Source organism: Periophthalmus magnuspinnatus, chromosome 8 (assembly GCF_009829125.3).
Source record: "Periophthalmus magnuspinnatus isolate fPerMag1 chromosome 8, fPerMag1.2.pri, whole genome shotgun sequence".
NCBI lineage: Eukaryota > Metazoa > Chordata > Actinopteri > Gobiiformes > Gobiidae > Periophthalmus > Periophthalmus magnuspinnatus.
In genome coordinates this window covers 22,949,329-22,971,509 of record NC_047133.1, presented here as the reverse complement: position 1 = coordinate 22,971,509, position 22,181 = coordinate 22,949,329, and the positions used below count along the sequence as shown (strand labels likewise).

Below are 22,181 nucleotides of genomic sequence, written 5' to 3'. Positions count from 1 at the left end.
AAACCACTTATGTAATGATGAGCTCATACTTGACTAATTGAGTTTCCCTTGTCTTAAAAGGTCTAAGTGGTATCAGAGTTAAGATTACAGAGTCAAAACTGAATTAAAATCAATTGATGTGCATTACCTCCCCACCCGTTACTCTCTCCCTCTTTCTCCCTCTCTCTTTCTCTCACCCTCTTTCTGTCTTTCTCCCTCCACTTATCCCTCTAACAGATTTCAGAGAATTTCTACTTCGATCTCAACTCGGATCCAATGAAAGCTCTTCTCAAACCTCACACACCTCACACAGCAATCTCCACCCTGGCTCGATCGGCCATTTTCTCAATCACATACCCTTCTCCTGATATATTCCTTGTCATAAAGGTATTATGAAGTTATACACAACATTATGTGTATGTATATGACATCTGTTTTCAAATGTAACAATTTGGGTGTATATTGCAGCTTGAAAAAGTCCTTCAACAAGGTGACATTGGAGAGTGTTGTGAACCGTACATGGTGATAAAAGAGTCTGATTCTACCAAGGTATTCAGCCCAAAATTATGTGTTAAATTCATTGCAAGTACCAGTAAATAGTAGCCAAAGTTCACGGCAGGCATTTCTTACTGTTAACACACTAATATTAATAACAATTTGCTATGATTTATCAGTGGGTAGGACGAGAACATACAGCATGGAGCAAAAGTTTTAGACAGGCGTGAAAAAACTGTTATCTTAGGTGTTATGTTATCTTAATAAATAAAAATAATTACATCTTGTATTTGTATCTGAAATACAGTAGAGTTTTCAGACATGGATGATTTGTATAATTTTGAGGAATAGATTTTTTACCCCTTAACTGATGATAATAGATATATTGAAATAGAGTGCTTCCTGTACATTTATACAACATTATTTTTCCTATGTGGCTAGCACAACCTCTCTAGGTTTTCACAGTAGTTTTAAATATTCTAACTCTTTTTTCAGCATAAAGAAAAGCTGGAAAAATTGAAGCAGCAGGCAGAGCAAGCGTGTATTCGTTTGGGGCGATTTCGAATGCCTTTTGCTTGGACGGCCATTCACCTCCTGAACATTGTGAGCAGTGTGGGGGGCCTGGATCGACTGGACCCTGATTGTGACACAGGTAACTGTCTGTCCTCTCTGCATACAGTCTGCTGCTTCATGTGGTTAAAATACACCTACAAAGGTCGGTTTGCATTTCACCACTTAATCAAATATGTCTGTGTATGATGTTTAGAACGGAAAGGTCATGGGACGTGGAATGAAAGAAAGAAGAAGGGATTTGAGCGGATGAGTGTTGGCGAAGACATGTGCAACTTTGCTACTTTCCGACCAGCTACACTGACAGTTACAAACTTCTTCAAACAGGTGTGACTCCTTTTAAAGTCAAAATTAACATTCACAATTTTATGTATTCAAAATATATCCTGTGCTTCGGTTGTTTATGTATTTACAAAAGGAGGGAGACAGACTCAGTGATGAAGACCTTTACAAGTATTTGGCTGATATGCGCAGACCGTCCTCTCTTCTGAGAAGGCTAAGGCCTGTTACGGGTGACACAACATTCTATCACATTTTCTTTACATTTTGAGTGTCTGTTATGTAAATGTTCACTGTTTGCCCTTTAGCCCAGCTGAAAATTGACATCTCCCCAGCCCCAGACTCTCCTCATTACTGTTTGTCTCCTGAACTGCTGCATGTGAAGCCGTACCCTGATCTGCGCGTGCGACCCACCAAAGAGGTGCTGGAGTTTCCAGCCCGTGACGTGTACACGCCCCACACCACCTACAGGTGAGAGTGTAGCCCACACTACAGCCTGGGGGCCATATATTATATATATTATATATATATATATATATATATATATATATATATATATATATATATATACATACATACATACATACATACATACATACATACATACATACATACATACATACATACATACATACATACATACATACATATACACATACACATACACATACACATACACATACACATACACATACACATACACATACATATACACATACATATACACACAGCCCCCTCTACTTGTGAGAGCCCCATGCCTCCTACAGGACAGCAGGTGGACAGCATGTATCTGTTTGCAGTCTATTGATTTTTACCATTTTCTGTTTTAGTTTCTAATGGGAAAAAAATAATCTTGTAGCAATACATATTTTTTATTAAACAATTTACATAAAATAAATAAACTGCTTTGCATTACACTCACATAACATTTATATGTTTACTTTACACAATATACTGTATTTGATCTAAAAACAATAGTATCATCTTAAAACTGTTTCACTTTCAATATTACAACCAACCAGTCATAATAATAGCTGCATCAACGTGGACAGAGTACTCTGTATGTACATTCATAATACATAATACATTTGAACATATCAGGGGCATAAGGGAGTGCAGACTTGAGGATATTGGTCAAAGGTTTGTCTGGTGCTTGTTCACAAACTTGGACATCTAAGAGAGGAAAAAATATGTTTTTTAAACTGAAAAAGTGATTAAATACAAATATTGGTTTACCTTCTCCTGTAACTTAAGCAGCTGTTCATTCTGGGATTCAGTTCTCTCTCTTTGGAACTGGTTTAAGTCCTGTAACCCCCGTAACACGCTTGAATGCTCCTGTGCTCTTTCCTGCAAGATAAAATGCATTGTATTCAGGCATGTATTACACCATTATGGTGTAATTGTATTGTATTCAGCATGTTTTACACCAAAGTCATTATGGTATAATACATGTATTGTATACAGGCATGTATTACACCATAATGATTGTATTTCAGATATTTTTATTACCTGTAGCTCTTTAATGCTCATGGGGGAAGCTATGTTGAGATATGAGTCCAGTCTTTTCACTTTGGATCTCAGCTGCTCCTCTTCCTTCTCAATACGGGCCAGCCAGTCCTTCGTCATCCTGGTCTCAGCCTCTTGCTTGGCCATCTGGTCCTGTCAAAAGAGCATCTGCCAACATTAGTCTCCCCCCACCAGTCGTCCCCCAGCAGCTGCAGTGCCCTAACCTACACCCAAAGAACAAGCACACATCGCACATTTGTGTTTTCTTTACAATTAGTTTTGCTATTTGCATACAAGTGGGTATATTAAAAAGAAATTATGCATTAATCTTTTGTTTGAGTAAAAAGAAGCATTAAAATGTTCTAATAAGCATAAGTTTACTTCCGAGGTATTCTCAGGCTCCTTAAAAGCAACAATTCTTAACAAATATTTTTTTCTTGACAAAATAGTTTTCTCAATTATTTTCCAATGGCACTTGAGTAGGCATTCATAAATTATGAAAAAAATAAAGTGCACATTGTTAATTTTGACTTAATTTTGAACCCTTGATGACTAATTAGCATTCACCTTTTAGCATATGTGATTTTAAGTTGTGAAAGCTGCTTTCTTTGCCTTCAGCATACTATAATTTCAAATCATGTGGAGATTTTAAACACAAACATCAATTTTTTTTAACTCTATCCTGGTCTCTTCTCACATGTTTGCACAGAGCATAAATCTCCCTGGCCTCTCTCATAACATCAGAGAGAAATGCATGTTTTCTTACCTGTAGCAGTGTTATCATAGCTTTAATCTGCTTCTCCTCCTCTGCAGCCTTCTGAGTCTGCGCTTCCAGCTGTTGCAGAGTTAGGTCATGGCTCTTCAAAGTCTGGATGATTTTTGCCATCTTTTTTTCAGTGCTTTCATACGCATAGTTAAGGGATTCGCTAAACTGTATCACACCAAACATCAGCACGTTGACTTGTTCTTGGGGCGCTGCAATGGGCTCCATCCTTCCTGTTTTTCTGACTGGCGCTGTATAGACTGCTTTGAAAACCAGAGCAAAACAAAGTAGGCCCCGGATCATCTTGATTTTTCTCTTGAGTTTTGTCTAGGAATCCAAATCTTATAAATCTGTCCACTTGCTGTAGTATATCCAAAATCTCTCCCTTTCAAAAAATGTAAATATTCTTTCAAAGCAAAATTGAAATTTACTATTGGGCTCTTGCAGCTTCAAAGCCTGGTGTGTCTGTGATGGGTCTTATATCGCATGTGTGCATATGATTGCCTGGTAAAACATTAGCTCAGCTGTGAACACCTCTCTGTCTCCCTATGACCTTCACCTTGAAGTTTGACCCTTAAAATAGATTCTTTCATTTGGGTCACAGACTTTTGCATGTGTCATCTATGTGACTGAAAAGTGCATTTAAGGTAACATGAAGCTTGATGTCACAATGAAAAGGAGATATCTTTGTAGCCCAGAGGTATCAAGGGACGTCACCAACAATCTGTACTATTTTAATACCTGAACCTCTGTGACCTTTGTTTAAGATCACTCCCAAATCAAACAGCAAAGTCAGTTTTAATCAATATTGGTGGAGGGCCTGTGCTTTGCTAAGTCAGAGGACCAGCAGCAAAAGTCTTGTGTTATAGTAATTATATAATGGCTCTGACATAAAGTAATGTTTAATTCATACCTTTAGCATGATTTTAATGCGTTGGTGGGAAATGAGAATGAAAGGAAAAAGAGAAAGACTATTTAGTACATTGGATTTTACGGCACAAATGTTACCACCAATCTGCGGTTATAGAAACAGATTGCAACTACTGACAATTTGAGCCCGATGAATCCTGGCTTTGTCATTTTGGAATATGCACGTGCCATCAGGGAAGAAAAAAATCCACTGATGGAATAATCTCGTCATTCAGCATTCAGTATATTCAGGTGTCAGCTGACCTCATTCTTTGAGCACAGACTGTTGCTGAACCTAGACCAGACCAACTGGAGGTTGTACCTATTTCCTTAGTTAAATCCAGGTGCCGAATTTTTTTATGGCCAGGCAGTATACTTGAAATTGAAAAGCGATGCTGTGAGTAGAGCTGCACATGACAAATTTGTATTGTATTATTTTGTCTTTCAGGAATCTCCTTTATGTTTATCCACAAAGTCTGAACTTCAACAGTCGACAAGGCTCTGTCAGAAACATAGCCGTGAAGGTGCAGTTCATGGCGGGAGAGGACCCCAGCCAAGCTCTGCCTGTGAGTCTGTGACTTATCAAATTACCAACGTGTAACACTAAGCTCCCAAAAATGTAATGGCTCCAGGCTGTAAATCTGTAGTTTCATTTGAAAAGTGAAGTTCAAAGCATTTAGTTTGTATATATCTTACGGGGTTGTATGTTTATTATTATTTTTTTTTTCTTTTTTGTAATTCATACTTTGGTATTTAAAAAGTTCAAATACAAATGATTATCACAGTTGATGAACGATGAACAATTTATAAAATTGTTGAGTAACACCAAGCAAATTAAAGTATTTCCTTAGAATTGTAATTTTTGACAGTACATGTTTTTCATTTTAATATTTTTAAATGCAAAGTCATTGGCTGGAGAATAAACTTGAAGCCTTCACTTTTTCAGGTAATCTTTGGGAAGTCAAGTTGTGCCGAGTTCATGAGAGAGGCTTACACTCCTGTCATCTACCATAACAAGTACGACATATCACAATCTTCCTCTTGGCATCTGTCCGAGCGCTTCCTGTCTCAGTTTGGCGTCTCAAAGATTTTAACTTTTATTTTTTTGCCTCAAGGACACCTGAATTCTACGAAGAGATGAAAATGAAGATTCCCGCCAACCTGACAGACAACCACCACCTCCTGTTCACCTTCTACCACATCAGCTGCCAGCCAAAACAGAACACCCCTCTGGAGACCCCTGTGGGCTACACTGTGAGTTTAGTTTCCTTCTTTGGCCCATATTCAACTAAACTACCACCCACACACCTGTTTGTCTGGGCACTGCTTCTCTTTCCTTGCCAGGAGTAAGAGTTTGCTAGGTTGTCTGTTTTATTTTTCCAGTGGATTCCGCTGATGCAACATGGCCGTCTGCGCACTGGTTCGTTCAGTTTGCCAGTCTCAGTAGAAAAGCCCCCGCCAAGCTATTCTGTGCTCACCCCTGATGTAAGTGTGTGCCAATAGTGTCAGCGTCTGTTACTTACTGCTCGGTGGCGTTGACTTTTGATTAAGTGACTGTTGCACAATGACAGGTCCAGCTCCCGGGTATGAAGTGGGTGGATAATCACAAAGCAGTGTTTAATGTTGAGGTGACAGCGGCCTCCTCAGTTCACACTCAGGTACACAGATTTCTTTCTCATATCGCACATTGTGACTCATACTTTATAACTCCTACATTTAGACGCATTGGATTGGGAATGCATAATATATTCTTGTGTTAACCTTTGCATTATTGTATTGCTGTTTTTTATTTGCAAAGTGTTACCTTTCAACAGAAAACAGGATTACCAACTTCATCTGTTCATAAAAAGTTATAATGGCCTTCAATGCATCCCTAATTGCAATCATATAAAACATAGTGACTTTATTTACAATTGGTGGTCTGTTTACATTGGACATTTTGAGCACTGAGGAGCATTAACTGTTGATGAGACAAATACTAATTGACAGTTTTTTTGTACAATGAGAAACTGTATTACCCAAAATATATGCTAACTGATTATTCAAATTTCTGTCTAAATTTGTTTTGCGTCTGCCCTAGTTTTTTATTTGCCCATAACTATTTCAAAATATTCCCTGCTTTTATCTTTGTAGGACCCGCATTTGGACAAGTTCTTCACTCTGGTGTACGTTTTGGAGGAGTACTCGTTCCCGTTTCGACTGAAGGATGTGATCATCACTGAAGCGAACATGGAGGGCGAGCTCAAGGCCAGCATGGCGGCCCTCAGAGGGGCTCAGCTCGATATCTGTGTCAGGTTTTTGCACCAGCTGCTCAACAAGCTCATTCAACTCATTGTGTATCCACCGGTTATTTCAGGACAAATCGGTAAGTGGACTGTCAAAACACTATTCTGTCCCTATTATGAATCATTTAGCGATGTGAAGAGCCCTTTTGTGAACAATGCTGAACTAATGTGGCAATATGTTAAGTGGAAAATGTGATAGTTGACGTGCTATAATTATTTTAAGCTTAAATCTGTAATCACGCCATGTTACCCAATGTGCCAACCGCCATCGCCCTTTTGTTTATTCACAGTGAACCTTGGTCGGGCTGCCTTTGAAGCAATGGCATTACTAGTGAACCAGACCCACAAAAACCTGGACGGAAACCAGGACCAGCACGGTCGCAACAACCTGCTGGCCTCATACATTCAGTACTGCTTTCATTTGCCAACAGCTGATCCCCCGATTCCTCCTTCAGGCAAGTACCCAAACAATACTTTTGTTAAACCCAGTGATTCACAAACATCATACCAAATATCAGCTAAAAAATATTTGCTTTTCAAAATACAATCTCTAACATACTAAGACACAAAAGAGTTCTCTTTTAACAGATAGTGATGGCCAACCTACTTTTTTATAGAGTGCACAGTAATGTTTTTTTAAATTCATCACCTGTTATGAAACGAAGAGCTGAATGAAAAAGTGCTGAAGTCTGAATGTTTATTATATCTCCATAATTAGGGTTGAACCTGGCCAAAATTACAATGCGTTCCAAATTATCATGCAAATTGTGTTCAAGTGTCATAAAGATAAAGTGTTTTGTTTTCCAGTGAAACTCATGGATAGTATTGTGTCTCAGGGCTCATCGTAATATTAAGAGATTTGTAGCTGATTCAGAGCACACACGGATTCGTGCAGATAAAGGCACATTGAGGAAGGTTTCTGCCAGACAAATATATTGGATTAAGAGAGTATCTTAGAGTAGCCTGCGTGGTCCACATGGATAGAGTAGTGGATAGTTGGTGGATGGCCACTATGTTCTAACAAAGCTGCGACGTCAACAAGGAGTCATGTCTTGGGTTGGAATCATGGGGAGAGAGTTGGTCGGCCCCTTTAGGGTCCCTGATGGTGTGAAAATGACCTCTGTAAAGTATGTGGAGTTTATGACTGACCACGTTCTTCCATAGTACAAAAAGAAGAACTGTGCTTTCTGTAGCAAGATCATCTTCATGCATGACAATGCATGAATCTTTTCCTTGCATCTTTTACTGCAAGGAATGCCTCTGCATCATTGGCTGCTATGGGCATACAAGAAGAGAAACTCATGGTGTGGCCATTATCCTGAAAAAAATTCAAGCAGAAAATCCCCATAAACTCACAAGTTCAATGGATGCAAGAATTTTGAAGCTCCTATCAAATAAGGGGTCATATGTTAAAATGTAACTTGACTAGTTAAGATAGCTTTTGATTTCAGTAATATGCTAATGCTTCTAATTGCAAAATAAACAAAATGATCATTTTCAGTTCTTTACAAGAGTAACATGGTTTAAAACTCTGTTGTGCATAATAATTTGGAACAGTGCATTTTAAGTTTTTATTTCTGAAAAAATACTTTTATCATTGGGGGGTGTGTTCAATAACATTCAAATTGTACTCTAGGTTGATGACTTGAAAATTATGATGACTGTCATTTATATTGACAATTTGGCAAAATCAGAGAAAAATATCATTTGCATAATCATTTGGAATGCAGTGTAGGTCCAAACAAATGTTAAACCCAGGCTACAGCAAAAGCCTTACCCCCTGATAAAACTACTTCATTAAACTGTAAACAAAGTGTTGTATCTTGTTCCTAGAATTTTATTTTAATCTATGTAATATATTCTTCTTATACAGCTGCACAGTCCTATGACATGCCGATGCAGTTTGCCACTTTGTCCAGAGCCACTGCACGTCCCAGCAGCCTCCATCTGTCGCGATCAAAGAGCATCAGTAACTCAAACCCAGACCTCGTCACTACTCCTGTCTCTCCTGATGAGGAAGTGCAACGGATAATAGGAAATAAGGTAAGTCACAGCAAACAAGTTAATCTGTGTAATAATTAATTCATATTGTTGTTTTTGTATACATATTGTTAAGCATGAATGTGAGTGATGGATGGGTGACAGTAGCTCAGTTGGTAGAGTGTTTCTCCACTGATCCAAAGGTTGGCGGTTTTGAATCTCGCTCTCGACATAAACATCAGTGTTTAAGCAGTCAGATCCACTGACCCACAGCTTGGTGGTGAGATTCCAGCTCCTATAGATGAATGCCGTCATTGTGTCCCTGAACATGTGTCCTGCATACACTGGTATATGAATTTGTGTGAATGGGCGAGTGGTTCCTTAAAATAAAGCGATTTGAATGACTTGAAGGCTATATAAAAAAAGTGACCATGGTACTTGCTTAGGCCATTGACACAGATTAGCTGCATCAATATGTGACTTACTACCGAGTGTGAATGAGTGTAATAATAATTATAATTTCATTTAAATTGTCAGATTATTCTTGTTGCATTCTGGCATATAGTTATATATTATGTTCACTTAATTCATGTTTTTGTTGTTTATATCAACTGTCTTTTGGCTTTTCAGTTCCTTCAGGTTCCTTTTATCCTTTTAGCTTCCCTGTTCTGTTCAGCTTCAATGATTCTACCTTTAATTGACTCTTAATGTGCTCCTGATTGGTAATTACCCTGCCCTTGGTACTCTGTGTCTCTGTGTGCCTGTGTGCCTCTCCTACGGTGGCTTTGGCAGGGCATTGACCGCTCTCACTCCTGGGTAAACTCTGCTTATGCCCCCGGGGGCTCCAGATCTGTCCTGCGCCGGAACCCCAACTCCAGCTGTGATCTCAAGCAGGTGCCAAATCCTCTCCCGCCTCTTCCTACCCCCTCATTGTCCTCACCTCCCTCCATAACTGCTATCAAACCCACTCCAAGTATGTCTGTCTGTCATTCCACCATCCAGTTTACCTGTCAGGCTTTTATCTCATGGCTACACCTTGTTCAAACCTGTCAAAGCTTTCCTAACACTCTCCATCTGATACTTTCGGAGTGTCATAAGCTCTGCCCGGGCCTTGTCAGATCTCTTGCTCTCATCGCGGCTCATTTCATCATTCAGCCATTTTCACATCACTTTGTGCTCATTTCTATGTCCATCGCACCACCACTCCATGTCAGGCAAACGACAGCGCCGGCAATCGCATGTCTGCTTTTCTGGACAGCGTGGCCTTGTTTTCAGTGCCCACGAGGCAGATTGCCAAAAAGGTAAAACTGAAAACCACTCAAAATATGTGTGCTAACATTCATTCACCATCACTAACTTACATTGTACATTGTTTGTGTGCAATTTTTTTTTTCATGAAAAATTTGTTCTCCAGTTAAAAGTCCTATGACAAAAGTAATGGGGCTATACATACAAAAAAAGAAAAGCCAAGTTACTTTCTTTAGTTTCGGTAAATATTGACTTTGTTTTTTTTATATTTGGTATGTGTAAATACATGTGATGCACATGACTCAAATAACTGATAACAATTTATAATAACTACAGCGTTAATGATACATCAAGAAAGACTATTCATAATGATTCAGGCTTAGTAAACTACTTAATTAAAGGGGTTAGAAGTTGGGGTATTAATTAACTAGTTACTAAGCCTGAATCATTCTTGATAAACAATTTTTTCATAATTCATTTGTACTTCATGCTTTAATAAGGCCCTAAATAAAATGGTTATTATAAATACAAAATCCTATAAATACAAATTATTATAAAATATATATTTTAATGTGTATCTGCAAAAATAATACAATAATGTACTAAACCACCCTTTGTACTGGTCCCCGGCAGTTGCTCCATGAAGAGCTTGCATTGCAGTGGGTGGTCAGCACCAGCACCGTGAGGGAGGCAGTGCTACAGCAGGCCTGGTTCTTCTTCCAGCTCATGGTTTGTCTGTTTTTATATTTCCAGTCTTATAATAGATGTCAACATTATTACAGCCTAATATTTTATTCAAAATCAATTTTCTTGTTGCTTAGGCAAAGAGCATGGCCCATCACTTATTCCTGACCTCAAAATTAGACTCTCCCAGGAAGCAGCGTTTCCCAGATCGTTTTGTGGATGACATTGCTGCACTTGTTTGTGCCATCAGCGCGGACATTGCCACTCGATATCATAAGGTAACATTTTCACCTTCGCATCCTGTCTTTTTATATTATTCCATTTCTCTTAATTATTCTTTTTCCCCACTTTCAGGATGTGGAGCTTGTGGAGAGGTTGAACAGCAGTCTGGCCTTCTTCCTGAACGACCTGCTGTCCCTTGTAGATCGTGGCTTTGTTTTCAACCTCATCCGCACTTACTACAAACAGGTGTCTACTTCTCTTCCTTTAGTCTCACCACTATTGTAATTTTTGTTTGTAATTTGTACATTTTACTAAACCCTACTACATCTTTCACCAGATTTCAAACAAGCTTCACACATCCCAGAACCCCAGTGCTCTGAATGCCCTGAGGATGGATTTCATGCGTATTGTCTGCAGTCACGAGCACTACGTCATTCTCAATCTGCCGTGTTCAACTCTGAGCCCTCCAGCCTCCCCCTCCCCTTCCACTTCCTCCACAACCTCACAGGTACCTGTAGTTGTTGTTGTCGTAGCTGTAGTAGCAGTTAGTTGTCCAGTTGTAGACCAAAGAACTTTGCTGTTGGCAAAGTCTTCCCGTAGTGCCTTTGCATGCAGTTCAGTGGGATGCTTGGGGTAGTTAAAGAGATGTAGTGTGTAATATGGTGATGCACATACTGATGGATCCAGCCATATAGGAGTTCAGTCGCTTTGAGTAACCTGAGCAGAGCTGTGTATGAGGCCCTATGTAGTTCTTGCTCCTACTTGCTGATGGGTGGTAGTCTATCACTAAGGATCACATTTGAACTATAACTGTTTAACAGGTACAAGTATTTAGGTCTGCAAAATATTTTAACACAAATTTTAATGCAGTATATTTTGGATAATAATAATCTGCCCATTGAAAGTCTAAGCATTAGATAAACGCTATTTATGCTTTTCCTTGTCTTTTGTTGTCTTTGTTCAACATTTATTCATTTTGCATATTACATATGGTTATTTCTTGCTTGATGTCAAGCCCAAATATTTACTGCAACAATGTATTGGGTCATTTTTGTAATTATTTTTAACTGCTCTAAATTGTTACATGTCTCTTCTCCCAGAGTTCAGCCTTTTCCAGCATGGCACAGGACCACAGGGTAGCCAGCATGTTTGAGCTCTCTGTCCCGTTTCGGCAGCAGCACTTCCTGTCTGGACTGCTCCTCTGTGAGCTCTCTCTCATCCTTGACCCTGAAAGTGAAGGGTAAGATTTTTGCATAAGAACAAATGAACTCAAATTTACTGAGTTCCTTGAAGGCACCATCAGAATCTTTTAAATTACGCTCAGCATGACACTCAGGAAACTCTGAGTTGAATTAAATGGGCTGAAACCTTCTTTTTATTCCACCCACAGGGCTTTCTTCCTCCATAAAAAGACTATTAGCGCTGTTCACTCCCTGCTGTGTAGCCACGACGCCGACCCGCGCTTTAGCAACGCTCAGGTCAAAGCTCATGTGGCTCAGCTCTATCTGCCCCTTCTGCCCGTTGTCATGGAGAGTTTGCCCCAGCTGTACGACTTCTCTGGTAAATTGTACAACTTTAAAAACGCAACGTTTATTACACACACACACACACATACATGTGTGTCTTTGTGTGCATATATATATATGCACTCAGAGTCTTTCAGTTTTATATAGTTTTTACACACATCTAGTTGGATCTCCTTTACTTTTCATTTATGTTATTACACCTAACATTTTCATTTTAATATCGACAGACTCCTCGGCTCGGGCCCGACACGCCTCAGCCCACGCGGACGACGTTGACCCCGACGGCAGCAGCACCATCAGTCAGTCTGTTGCCATGGCGATCGCCGGCTCCCCTCTGCCACACGCCAAAGCCAACGTGTTTGTGCTGCCGACAGTGGTGAGTGCTATCAGCTGGGGTCAGACTGCCCCCACCCTCTCCTCCCAGGACTTTTTGCACTGACAGGTCACAGATTGGCCCAAATGTGGGAGGGTCTCAATGTCAGATAAACCAGGCCCACCCATTCACAAAGCAATAACATTGGTGTCACTTTTCATGTTTGCCTCTAGATGTCTCTCCATACAATAGTTTGAATCAACGTAGATCCCCAAATGAACTGTAATGACCCTGCATGCTACCTCTAGTCACACCACTGCTATAAACCGTTCCTTCTTTAATTTTCTAGTATTATTTTGGAGACCTCGAAGTACTAAAACCAGATGTGAAAGTTGCAACTTTAAGTTACTATGTCAGCAGCTATATTTAATACATTTAATGCCACTCTGTACATTCTTAAAATGGGCAATCTGTCTAATATATTTACTGTTACATTCTACTTTTTCATTCTACATTCTATTTATGAAGATTATTCATAGCTCTTTTCCAACAGACCATAAGTGATTTTGGGTCTCACATTAGTTAACCTCATATTGTCATATTTGTCTCCTCCCTCAGCCGGGGAGGCAGTCCAGCTCCCTGTCAGCTGAGTGCAGTCGGACTTTGCTCCTGTGTTTCCTTTGGGTCCTTAAGAATGCTGACGCCGCCCTGCTGGAGAGATGGGTGTCCGATTTGTCCATCCTACAAATTAATCGGCTCTTGGATCTGCTGCATCTTTGTATATCCTGCTTTGAGTACAAGGTAATGCCCTCAAGGTCTTCATCGCAAATTTCCTAGTTGTTCATATTCATATTCATATAGTATTGTATACATTTTGGACAGGTTATGGAGATGCATATACTTCTGTATCCTGTCTCCCGTAATGTCAACTTTTTTATAACCAAATTTCAAAATTTTACTGTGTTTTATGGTTTCCACATCAGGGTAGGAAAGCTCTCGAGAGAATGAACAGCTTGACATTTAAAAAGTCCCAGGACATGAAGGCCCGACTGGAGGAGGCCATACTGGGGACCATTGGAGCGCGTCAGGAGATGGTTCGCCGCTGCAGAGGTAAAGTCAAAGTAACGCTGTAAAGAATGGGTGTGTTCAAGTATTGGATTCAGACTTTGAGGAAATTGCTTCTTATAGAGAGGAGTCCGTATGGCAGCCAGGAGAATGTGAGATGGAGGAAAAATGTTACGCACTGGAAGTCAAACACTGACAGAGTTGATAAGTATGAAGTATTGGAAGTTTATGAACTTAGGTACTTTTATTATGTATTAATACTAAGATATGATTTAATACTTTGCTAGAACTAAGACTGAAGTTGAGCAGGAGTCTGTTGTGGATGGAAACTTGGCCACTGAGGCTTCTCTAATAGTCCTGGACACACTGGAGATTGTTGTCAAGGTAACACAATAAAAGAGTTGGAATTATAGTATTTTATTGATCATGTTTAATTGAGTGTACTTTTCCTTGTAGACTGTGGTAGCATCAGAGCTGAAGGAGAGTGTGTTGGGTGGTGTGCTCAGAGTGCTTCTTCACAGCATGGCAGGCAACCAGAGCGCCCTCTTCCTGCAGCACTGCTTTACTACACAAAGAGCACTAGTATATAAGGTACTAGATATTGTGTTCTTGAAGGATTTAATAGCAAAATAGTATAAATGCCATTTAAAAAGTCAGTCCATTGAGATCTACTTAGCTTAATTATAGTTTATTATTAGCTGTATTAACTTAACTAAATAAATTCACTTTTTATTATTTTTATAATCTGGGTTATCTGCTTTTTGATCTTATTCATTGTATATAATATATTGATAAAAGTGTCTGTATAGACTGTGCTATAGACTATGCTAAGTTGCAGGATAGAGTTAAGAGCTTATTATGTTGTTATTCACTATTGTGTTTTTAGTTTCCAGAAATGCTGTTTGAAGAAGACACAGAGCTTTGTGCTGACCTGTGTTTACGCCTCCTGCGCCACTGCAGTAGTAGTGTGGGCTCTGTCCGAAGTCACGCCTCTGCCTCCCTGTACCTGCTCATGAGGCAAAACTTCGAAATTGGGAATGTAAGTTTCAAATCTGAGTAAGTTGATTTGAAAGCTCTTAAATCACCTGGTAATTCACATTTTTATTTTTATTTTTACACAGAACTTTGCTCGAGTAAAGATGCAGGTGACAATGTCCCTGTCATCTTTGGTCGGGACGTCTCAAAATTTTAATGAGGAGCATCTCCGTCGGTCCCTAAAGACAATTCTGACTTATGCAGAGGAGGACCTGGAGCTGCGGGACAGTCCTTTCCCTGAGCAGGTGTGTATCAGCATCTATACAGAAAAAAATGTAATTATAGACTAATATGATGTAATTTTTTTTTTCAAACTAAGGTTCAAGATCTTGTGTTCAACTTGCACATGATTCTCACCGACACTGTGAAGATGAAGGAGCACCAGCAGGACCCCGAGATGCTCATTGATCTCATGTACAGGTACTGGACCACATGTCTAGTCTAGTATCAAAAATTAACCATAAAAAGTAAATGTTTTATATTTTTTCATTTTTTTTTTACAGAATTGCCAAAGGCTACCAAAACTCACCTGACTTGCGTTTGACGTGGCTCCAGAATATGGCAGGGAAGCACTCAGAGAGAGGGAATCATGCTGAGGCTGCTCACTGCCTGGTCCACAGCGCCGCTCTCGTGGCAGAATATCTTAACATGCTTGAGGACTGTCGTTATCTGCCCATCGGCTGTGTCACTTTTCAGGTCAGTTCACTCTCTATTTAAAAAATGTAAGAGTAATCTGCCATTTGAGTTTTTGTGTTAATTTACAATTCATGAGTAGCATCATTAGTACAGGCTAGTATTACGCAAGTATAACCAAGATGTCAAAATGCCAGATTACAAACATTTATATAATCCTCACCACACTATTTGCAAAAACGGTTCATGTTTATTATAGCTTTATTTAATAATTATGAACTATTCTGAAACAAATTGCAAATGTATAAGTTATTCATTTTTACAGCTACTATTGTTTCTTTCTGACACCTCTGTTTTTCCCATAGAATATTTCCTCCAATGTGCTTGAGGAGTCTGCCGTATCTGATGACGTTCTGTCCCCTGAGGAGGAGGGGATCTGTGCTGGGAAGTACTTCAGTGAATCGGGTTTGGTTGGCCTCCTGGAGCAAGCAGCTGCCTCTTTTAACATGGTAAGACTCATGCTCTCCGACCACATGGTGACAAGCTAATGCTAACGCAGCAGAGGGGCTAGGGCTGTTACATGGCTCAAGTGAAGTGATTGACTGCTTATGGAAATCCCGCCCCTCTGTAAACACAGGCCGGGATGTATGAAGCCATAAACGAGGTCTACAAGATCCTGCTGCCCATTCATGAAGCCAACCGAGAGTTTAAAAAGTTAGCCACTGTTCATGGAAAACTGCAAGATGCCTTCAATAAAGTCTACAATCAAGTGAGTTGGGTCTATAAAGTTCAGCCTAATATGAATACAACAAAATGGAAAATTATTAGGCACACAATTTATAAATGTTAAGAAATATATCCGGTAGATTTGGGGTTTATGTAGTTACATGGTTAAAATACTCCAAGCTCTTGGAGATGAAAAAGTGTAAATTCAATGGGTCAAAAAAGTTGTTTGAACCTGAGATTTGTTGATTTGCACAAAATGTTAAAATAATCAAAAGAATGTACAGAAAGTATTGGGAATATTAAAATTTTCTGTTTCTGCTTTTCAGAGCTCAGGATGGGAGGTAACAACTTCATTCATTACCAGGATTAGTATGACTAAACTAACATTTGTATCTCACTGTCTTTTTTTCCTTTCTCATAATTTCCTTGTCCTTCTTCCTATGGCACTGAAATGGTAAGTTTGACATCCTTTGTCCAAGCTCATTTTTAAACACTGTTGAAAAACACATCACTCAAGTCAATAATGCTGGACCTTTTTTAACATGTGTCATTTCCCTTTAACCTTTGCAGCGCTCAGAGGATGTTTGGCACTTACTTTCGGGTTGGATTTTATGGCTGTCGCTTTGGAGACCTGGACGAGCAGGAGTTTGTCTACAAAGAGCCATCAATCACCAAATTAGCTGAGATCTCGCACCGACTTGAGGCATGTTAATCTTAGTTGTGGAGATAATCATTGTGTCGCTAATGATTTATGAGTGACATATTTATAAAGGGCCATCTCTTATCTGTATAGGAGTTCTATTCTGAGAGATTTGGAGATGACGTGGTAGAAATTATCAAAGGCTCAAACCCAGTGGACAAACATAAACTTGACCCCAACAAGGTAGCTACTCATTTGTAAAGCACTGTGATGAGTTGTTCTGTCTTTTAAATATTTTTTGGCACTTCTGAGGTATTCTTTATTCACTGTCTCTTCTATTAAGTGCCATGTTATGCTAAAGCAACTACATGAGCTTTATAAACAATAGTTTTCCCTCATCCTTAAGTTACTCATGATTCAGGCATGTTTGAGTAATCCTGTATTGCCCTGCATTTGAGGCTTGAGTGGTCAGACAATCTCTGTGTCCACCTACCCTCTAATTAGTTCTGCAGTTTTAAACATAAAGTCAATAGACCTCTTTCTATTGTAAAGTCATTTTAGAACACTATTGCTGTCTACAGTTACCCAAATGTGAAATGATTTATGATCGTTGTCTGGTTTTGCAAGTAAAATTCCCTATCACATTTTCCCTATATTTTGTCTATTGGGATTTTAAAGGCCCAGGAGAGATAACTAGCTATTGGTTAAAAAATGACCACTGAAGCAAACAGCTAATGCACAAGTCTTTAATTTCTTCAGCTGTTGATTCTTTCTGATTCCTTTGATTTTCCCATAATATACATATTTCTTAATACATTTGAAATTAAATTTTGGAATCAGTCAAGTACTGAGTACTATTGTGATATTTCAACTTCTCATCTTATCCTAGGCCTACCTCCAGATCACTTATGTAGAGCCGTACTTTGATACATATGAGCTGAAGGAGCGGATCACATACTTTGACAAAAACTACAACCTGCGCACCTTCATGTACTGCACCCCTTTCACTCTGGACGGCCGTGCACACGGAGAGCTACATGAGCAATACAAGCGCAAAACTATCCTGACCACATCTCACGCCTTTCCCTACATCAAGACTCGCATCAATGTGATCCACAAAGAGGAGGTGGGTGATGGGTATTAGAGTGTCTTAGTGATATAGGCTGTTCCAATCAAAGTAAATAGATTTGGAGTGTAAAGGTAAATTTTTTTTTTTTTTTCAATCTCATAAGACTGCTCAAAATTGAATTGAGGATTGAAAAATTTAAAAGAAGTAACGTTATCAAAGTGTGTTGTACAGCTCTGCTTCAAAAGTGGTATGAAGTTTATGAAGTTTTTTTTTTGTTTTTTTTTTGTTTTTGTTTTTTTACTAAAATCAAGTCCTCTTACATTTTACTTTACAAAATCTGTGTTTTGTCTTTTGCAGATTATCCTTGTCCCCATGGAGGTGGCCATTGAGGACATGCAGAAGAAAACTCAGGAACTCGCATTCGCCACAAACCAGGACCCTGCTGATTCAAAGATGCTTCAGATGGTGCTGCAGGGCTCTGTCGGCACCACTGTCAACCAGGTGAAGTTTTTTTTTTTCTATGGCGGCAGTAGCTCTTGTTGACCCAGGTCCTTTTCACTATTTAACCTGAAAACTGATGGTTCGTTTTCCCGCTTCTGGCAATGTGTACAGCTGTCCATGAACAATGCTTGTCTTACTGAATTGGTGAATAGTTTCTTGAGTTTTTTGAGTTTCAATTTGAGGTTGAAATGGAATATAAAAGCTACCTAAATGCCTGCTATGCCAAGACATAAATCCCACAAGATAAGGTCCATGTGAGCAAGATGATTTTATTAATAACAAATACATTTATAGATATTTTGTTCATGTGTTCCTTTTATAGCATTATTTTTTTCATGACTTGTTACTGCTATATACTATTTAGTACAGCCCAACAATGTTAAAGGGTACATGGTCTGGGTTTATTGTTGCCTGGATGGAGATTAAAGCATCAGTGACACACATTCCTGAGCTCATATGTAACCCCTCTGTCTTTTCCCTACACAGGGCCCCCTTGAGGTGGCGCAGGTCTTTCTGTCTGACATTCCCGACGACCCCAAACTCTTTCGGCATCACAACAAACTGCGCCTCTGCTTTAAAGACTTCACTAAGAGGTGATGACACACACTGCACCAGATGGGATCCCGCTGTGGAACTAATAACAGCGGCTAAATCCCTGCCTTACTTTACTCTGAATGCCTTTTTAACACAGGTGCGAGGATGCCTTGAAGAAGAACAAGGCTCTGATTGGTCCGGACCAGAAGGAGTACCATAAGGAGTTGGAGAGAAACAACAATAAGTTAAAAGAAGCGCTGGGCCCTCTTATCAACCGCAAAATCCCACAGTTGTACCAAGCGCTGCCAGCTCAGACAGTGCAAATACAAAGGTAACACGAGACACAAAACACACTCGCCCACACTTAAGACACACAATATGAGCTCATACTTGTCTTCACTGTAACATAATCTGGGATTGTATCATTCGCACAGCTCAAAGCCATGTCTGTCATCTATTGAGGCAAAGCAGTGACACAACTTGAACGTAAATCCCGCCTTAAAACCCTGTGAAACTGAATGTAAAAATGTATAAATCACGGTTTGAGGCAACAAAGTTTAATCTGGGATGGGATTAAAGCGGAGAAGTCTGTTTTACTTGGGAAGCTATCTCACCATATGTTTCTGGTTTTATCTGTGTTTGGCATTGATTCAGCATTTTCATGTAATGGTCTGTGGACCACTGGGCTTCTAATTGAAAACATATTCAAACAGCACCTGCCAAGGAGCAGGGTTAAAATGGAGCTCCATTTTATGACTTTGTTTAAAGTTAATTATGTTTATTAAGAGGATCTAGTTAGCACAACACCTACCGTGTTTGGAAATCCTCATCTTAATCATTTAAAGGAATAGCTACTATCCCCTCATAATTATACAAAATTCTCACATTGCTGTTTTGGCAGATCTTCTATTAGAGTTTGAATCATAAGTGGGTTATGACTGGAAACCTAAAAAATGCTGCACAATATATTGCAATCAAATCAAAATTGCAGTTTGAGTTAGAACATCAAATCACTAAGGCTGCAGTTATATAGATAATAGATGATGTACTATGCAAAGAACAGAATAGAACTCTATTGAAGCCCTGCTTTTTATTCTTACTGTTACGACTGTACAATGTTTTGTAGTCTAGATGCAAACAAAAATATATTACATACTAGTTCTATACACTAGTGTGACATGTATGGATAGACTGTAAACTACATATTAAACAAAAATGTATTGTGAGAACATATGTATGTATGCAATAGTAATGGTACTAGTAATTGGTAGTCATACTGACAGCCTTTCTTTCTTTCTTTACAATTTATTACTTCTACATGTAGTTCTTCTCTGTCTGCATACTAACTCACTGTATATCCCTGTTGTCTGTTTTTTCTCTCGCAGGAACTCATATGGTCGCTCTAGTCTGCGCCGGGTCGACTGCTGAAACGTCAAACAAGTCGATCGTTCAAATAAACAAGCTTTAAAGATGTCGCCCCATCTCGTCCCGTCTGCTCCCCCTCCCCCCGTGGAGCAGCAACTGTCCAGAGCACACACGCATCATCCTGTCCCAGGTCGAACCCCCCACAGGCAGCCGGCCACCCACTCTTCCCCTAATCCTCTCTGTGGCAGCCAGCACACACAGGCAAAACACACACTTGTCACCTATTAGCATGTTGGACCTCCACTTGACCAGTCTGCTCCCCGACACCTCTATCCAAACACCACTATATTGTTTATTCTGGGGGTTATCTGCACTGCAAATGCCATTATTTAGAGAAAGGACCCAGCCCCATAGAGCTGCACAGAATGGATACCATACGTGTTAGTGCTGGAAACATTATTTTTGTTGTTCCTTTTCTACTGGATAAGCTGACACAAATTGACACAAACTTTTCCCACTAACTACGAACTGCCATATAGAGTACATTTTATAATACAAGTAATACAAGTTACAATATAAATGTTTGGAGTCATAGGCAGGGTTGAATAAGTTCTTTAGTAAAAAAAAACATTGCTACCAACCCATATTTTTATTTGCCAGTGTTATCTATGGCTATCACATGGGACCATAACATTATCATAAACAGATGTTTTCTTGCAAACTGCCTTTTTATTATTGCGATAAACCAAAATATACTCTGCAGAAGAATAAACATTCCAAATGTACTTTTTTTTATACTAGGCTGTTAAGTTGTTACTACTGTACCTTAGTTTTGGGCTAACAGAAGCAGGTAGTGTAGCCTTTTAGCTTGTCGTTCTAATGGACTTTTTATATTTGACCAAATATCTAGCATTCCTTCTACTCCCTGTCAGGGCTTTCTATTTGTTCACTTTTTTACATTGTGGAAGTTGGATATCTAAAATTGGGCCTCAACGGATCTAATTCCTGCAGATCACTGTACGGGACTTGGGAGGGGACACTTTTTATTAACTGTGAAATATTCAAAAAATGCACTGTGCTCACATAAGATATCACAAAATGCTATGCCCTTTAACTTCAAGTGTATAAAATGTGTAAACCATGATCTTACAGATGCCTTAATGGATTATAATGTGAGGTATATGGCAGTTTATCTTTGACTGTTTGAAACAACAGTCTGAAAGCACTCCAAATATCAAATGTATGTGTCTGTGACTCAACTGTGGGAGAAAATGTGTCTACTGTATCTATGTATTGCACTATTATAAATGTTAAACTGTGGCACAACACTGTACTTCTAAAAGACTCATGTCATTTATACAAGCCTGGAAATGTTTTTTACTCTTTAGTTAAATGTTTTATTTATTTACATTTTTACTGCTTTCTATTAAATTCTTCTTTCTACACTTTGGAGTGATTTGTTTAAGCAACTGTTAGACTTTTAAAAATGATTATTATAGCAATTTATTAAGGTTACAGTTAACATTAAGTTGAATGTCAGTTATTGGGCTAAAATTTGAATGATACCAAGGTCAGTTACAAGTTTGTTTGTTTATTTATTTAATATTTTTGTTAGTAATTTGCGAGAGAGGACTTGTGATATACTTTTTAAAAATTGACTTACAAATCCACAGAGCTGTATTTTCTCTATATAAGATTATATTGCGTTTCCTACAATCTTTCAATGTCTCTCCAAATGTTCGTGGCTCTTGCTTCTTCAATTACTTGAGTTAAACTAATGGGACCGAACAAGTGAAGCAGCACTGATTAGATTAACGACTCTAGCTTTGGCTTTTGGCTGCAGTCTTTAAACTT

At 39.1% G+C, this 22,181-nt stretch overlaps 1 protein-coding gene across 1 annotated transcript in view; it reads left to right on the top strand.

Annotated features, from left to right (window-relative positions):
- Window positions 1–21,772, top strand: part of LOC117375293 (dedicator of cytokinesis protein 7-like) — a 45,118-nt gene extending 23,346 nt beyond the window's left edge. The window contains 42 exon segments of the mRNA XM_033971592.2: window positions 217–366; window positions 448–528; window positions 970–1,126; window positions 1,241–1,371; window positions 1,463–1,556; window positions 1,632–1,794; window positions 4,950–5,067; window positions 5,448–5,518; window positions 5,617–5,755; window positions 5,885–5,986; window positions 6,073–6,159; window positions 6,635–6,866; window positions 7,077–7,241; window positions 8,660–8,829; window positions 9,559–9,660; window positions 9,981–10,067; window positions 10,648–10,743; window positions 10,836–10,976; window positions 11,053–11,166; window positions 11,258–11,428; window positions 12,021–12,160; window positions 12,311–12,480; window positions 12,674–12,822; window positions 13,378–13,560; window positions 13,743–13,869; window positions 13,948–14,032; window positions 14,112–14,208; window positions 14,281–14,415; window positions 14,711–14,863; window positions 14,946–15,104; window positions 15,179–15,279; window positions 15,363–15,555; window positions 15,858–16,001; window positions 16,130–16,261; window positions 16,545–16,559; window positions 16,796–16,921; window positions 17,012–17,101; window positions 17,748–17,984; window positions 18,285–18,428; window positions 18,915–19,021; window positions 19,120–19,293; window positions 20,348–21,772. Of these exon segments, the coding sequence (XP_033827483.2) occupies window positions 217–366; window positions 448–528; window positions 970–1,126; window positions 1,241–1,371; window positions 1,463–1,556; window positions 1,632–1,794; window positions 4,950–5,067; window positions 5,448–5,518; window positions 5,617–5,755; window positions 5,885–5,986; window positions 6,073–6,159; window positions 6,635–6,866; window positions 7,077–7,241; window positions 8,660–8,829; window positions 9,559–9,660; window positions 9,981–10,067; window positions 10,648–10,743; window positions 10,836–10,976; window positions 11,053–11,166; window positions 11,258–11,428; window positions 12,021–12,160; window positions 12,311–12,480; window positions 12,674–12,822; window positions 13,378–13,560; window positions 13,743–13,869; window positions 13,948–14,032; window positions 14,112–14,208; window positions 14,281–14,415; window positions 14,711–14,863; window positions 14,946–15,104; window positions 15,179–15,279; window positions 15,363–15,555; window positions 15,858–16,001; window positions 16,130–16,261; window positions 16,545–16,559; window positions 16,796–16,921; window positions 17,012–17,101; window positions 17,748–17,984; window positions 18,285–18,428; window positions 18,915–19,021; window positions 19,120–19,293; window positions 20,348–20,390 (5,475 nt within the window). The 3' untranslated portion in view covers window positions 20,391–21,772.
- Window positions 21,773–22,181: the final 409 nt, after the last annotated feature.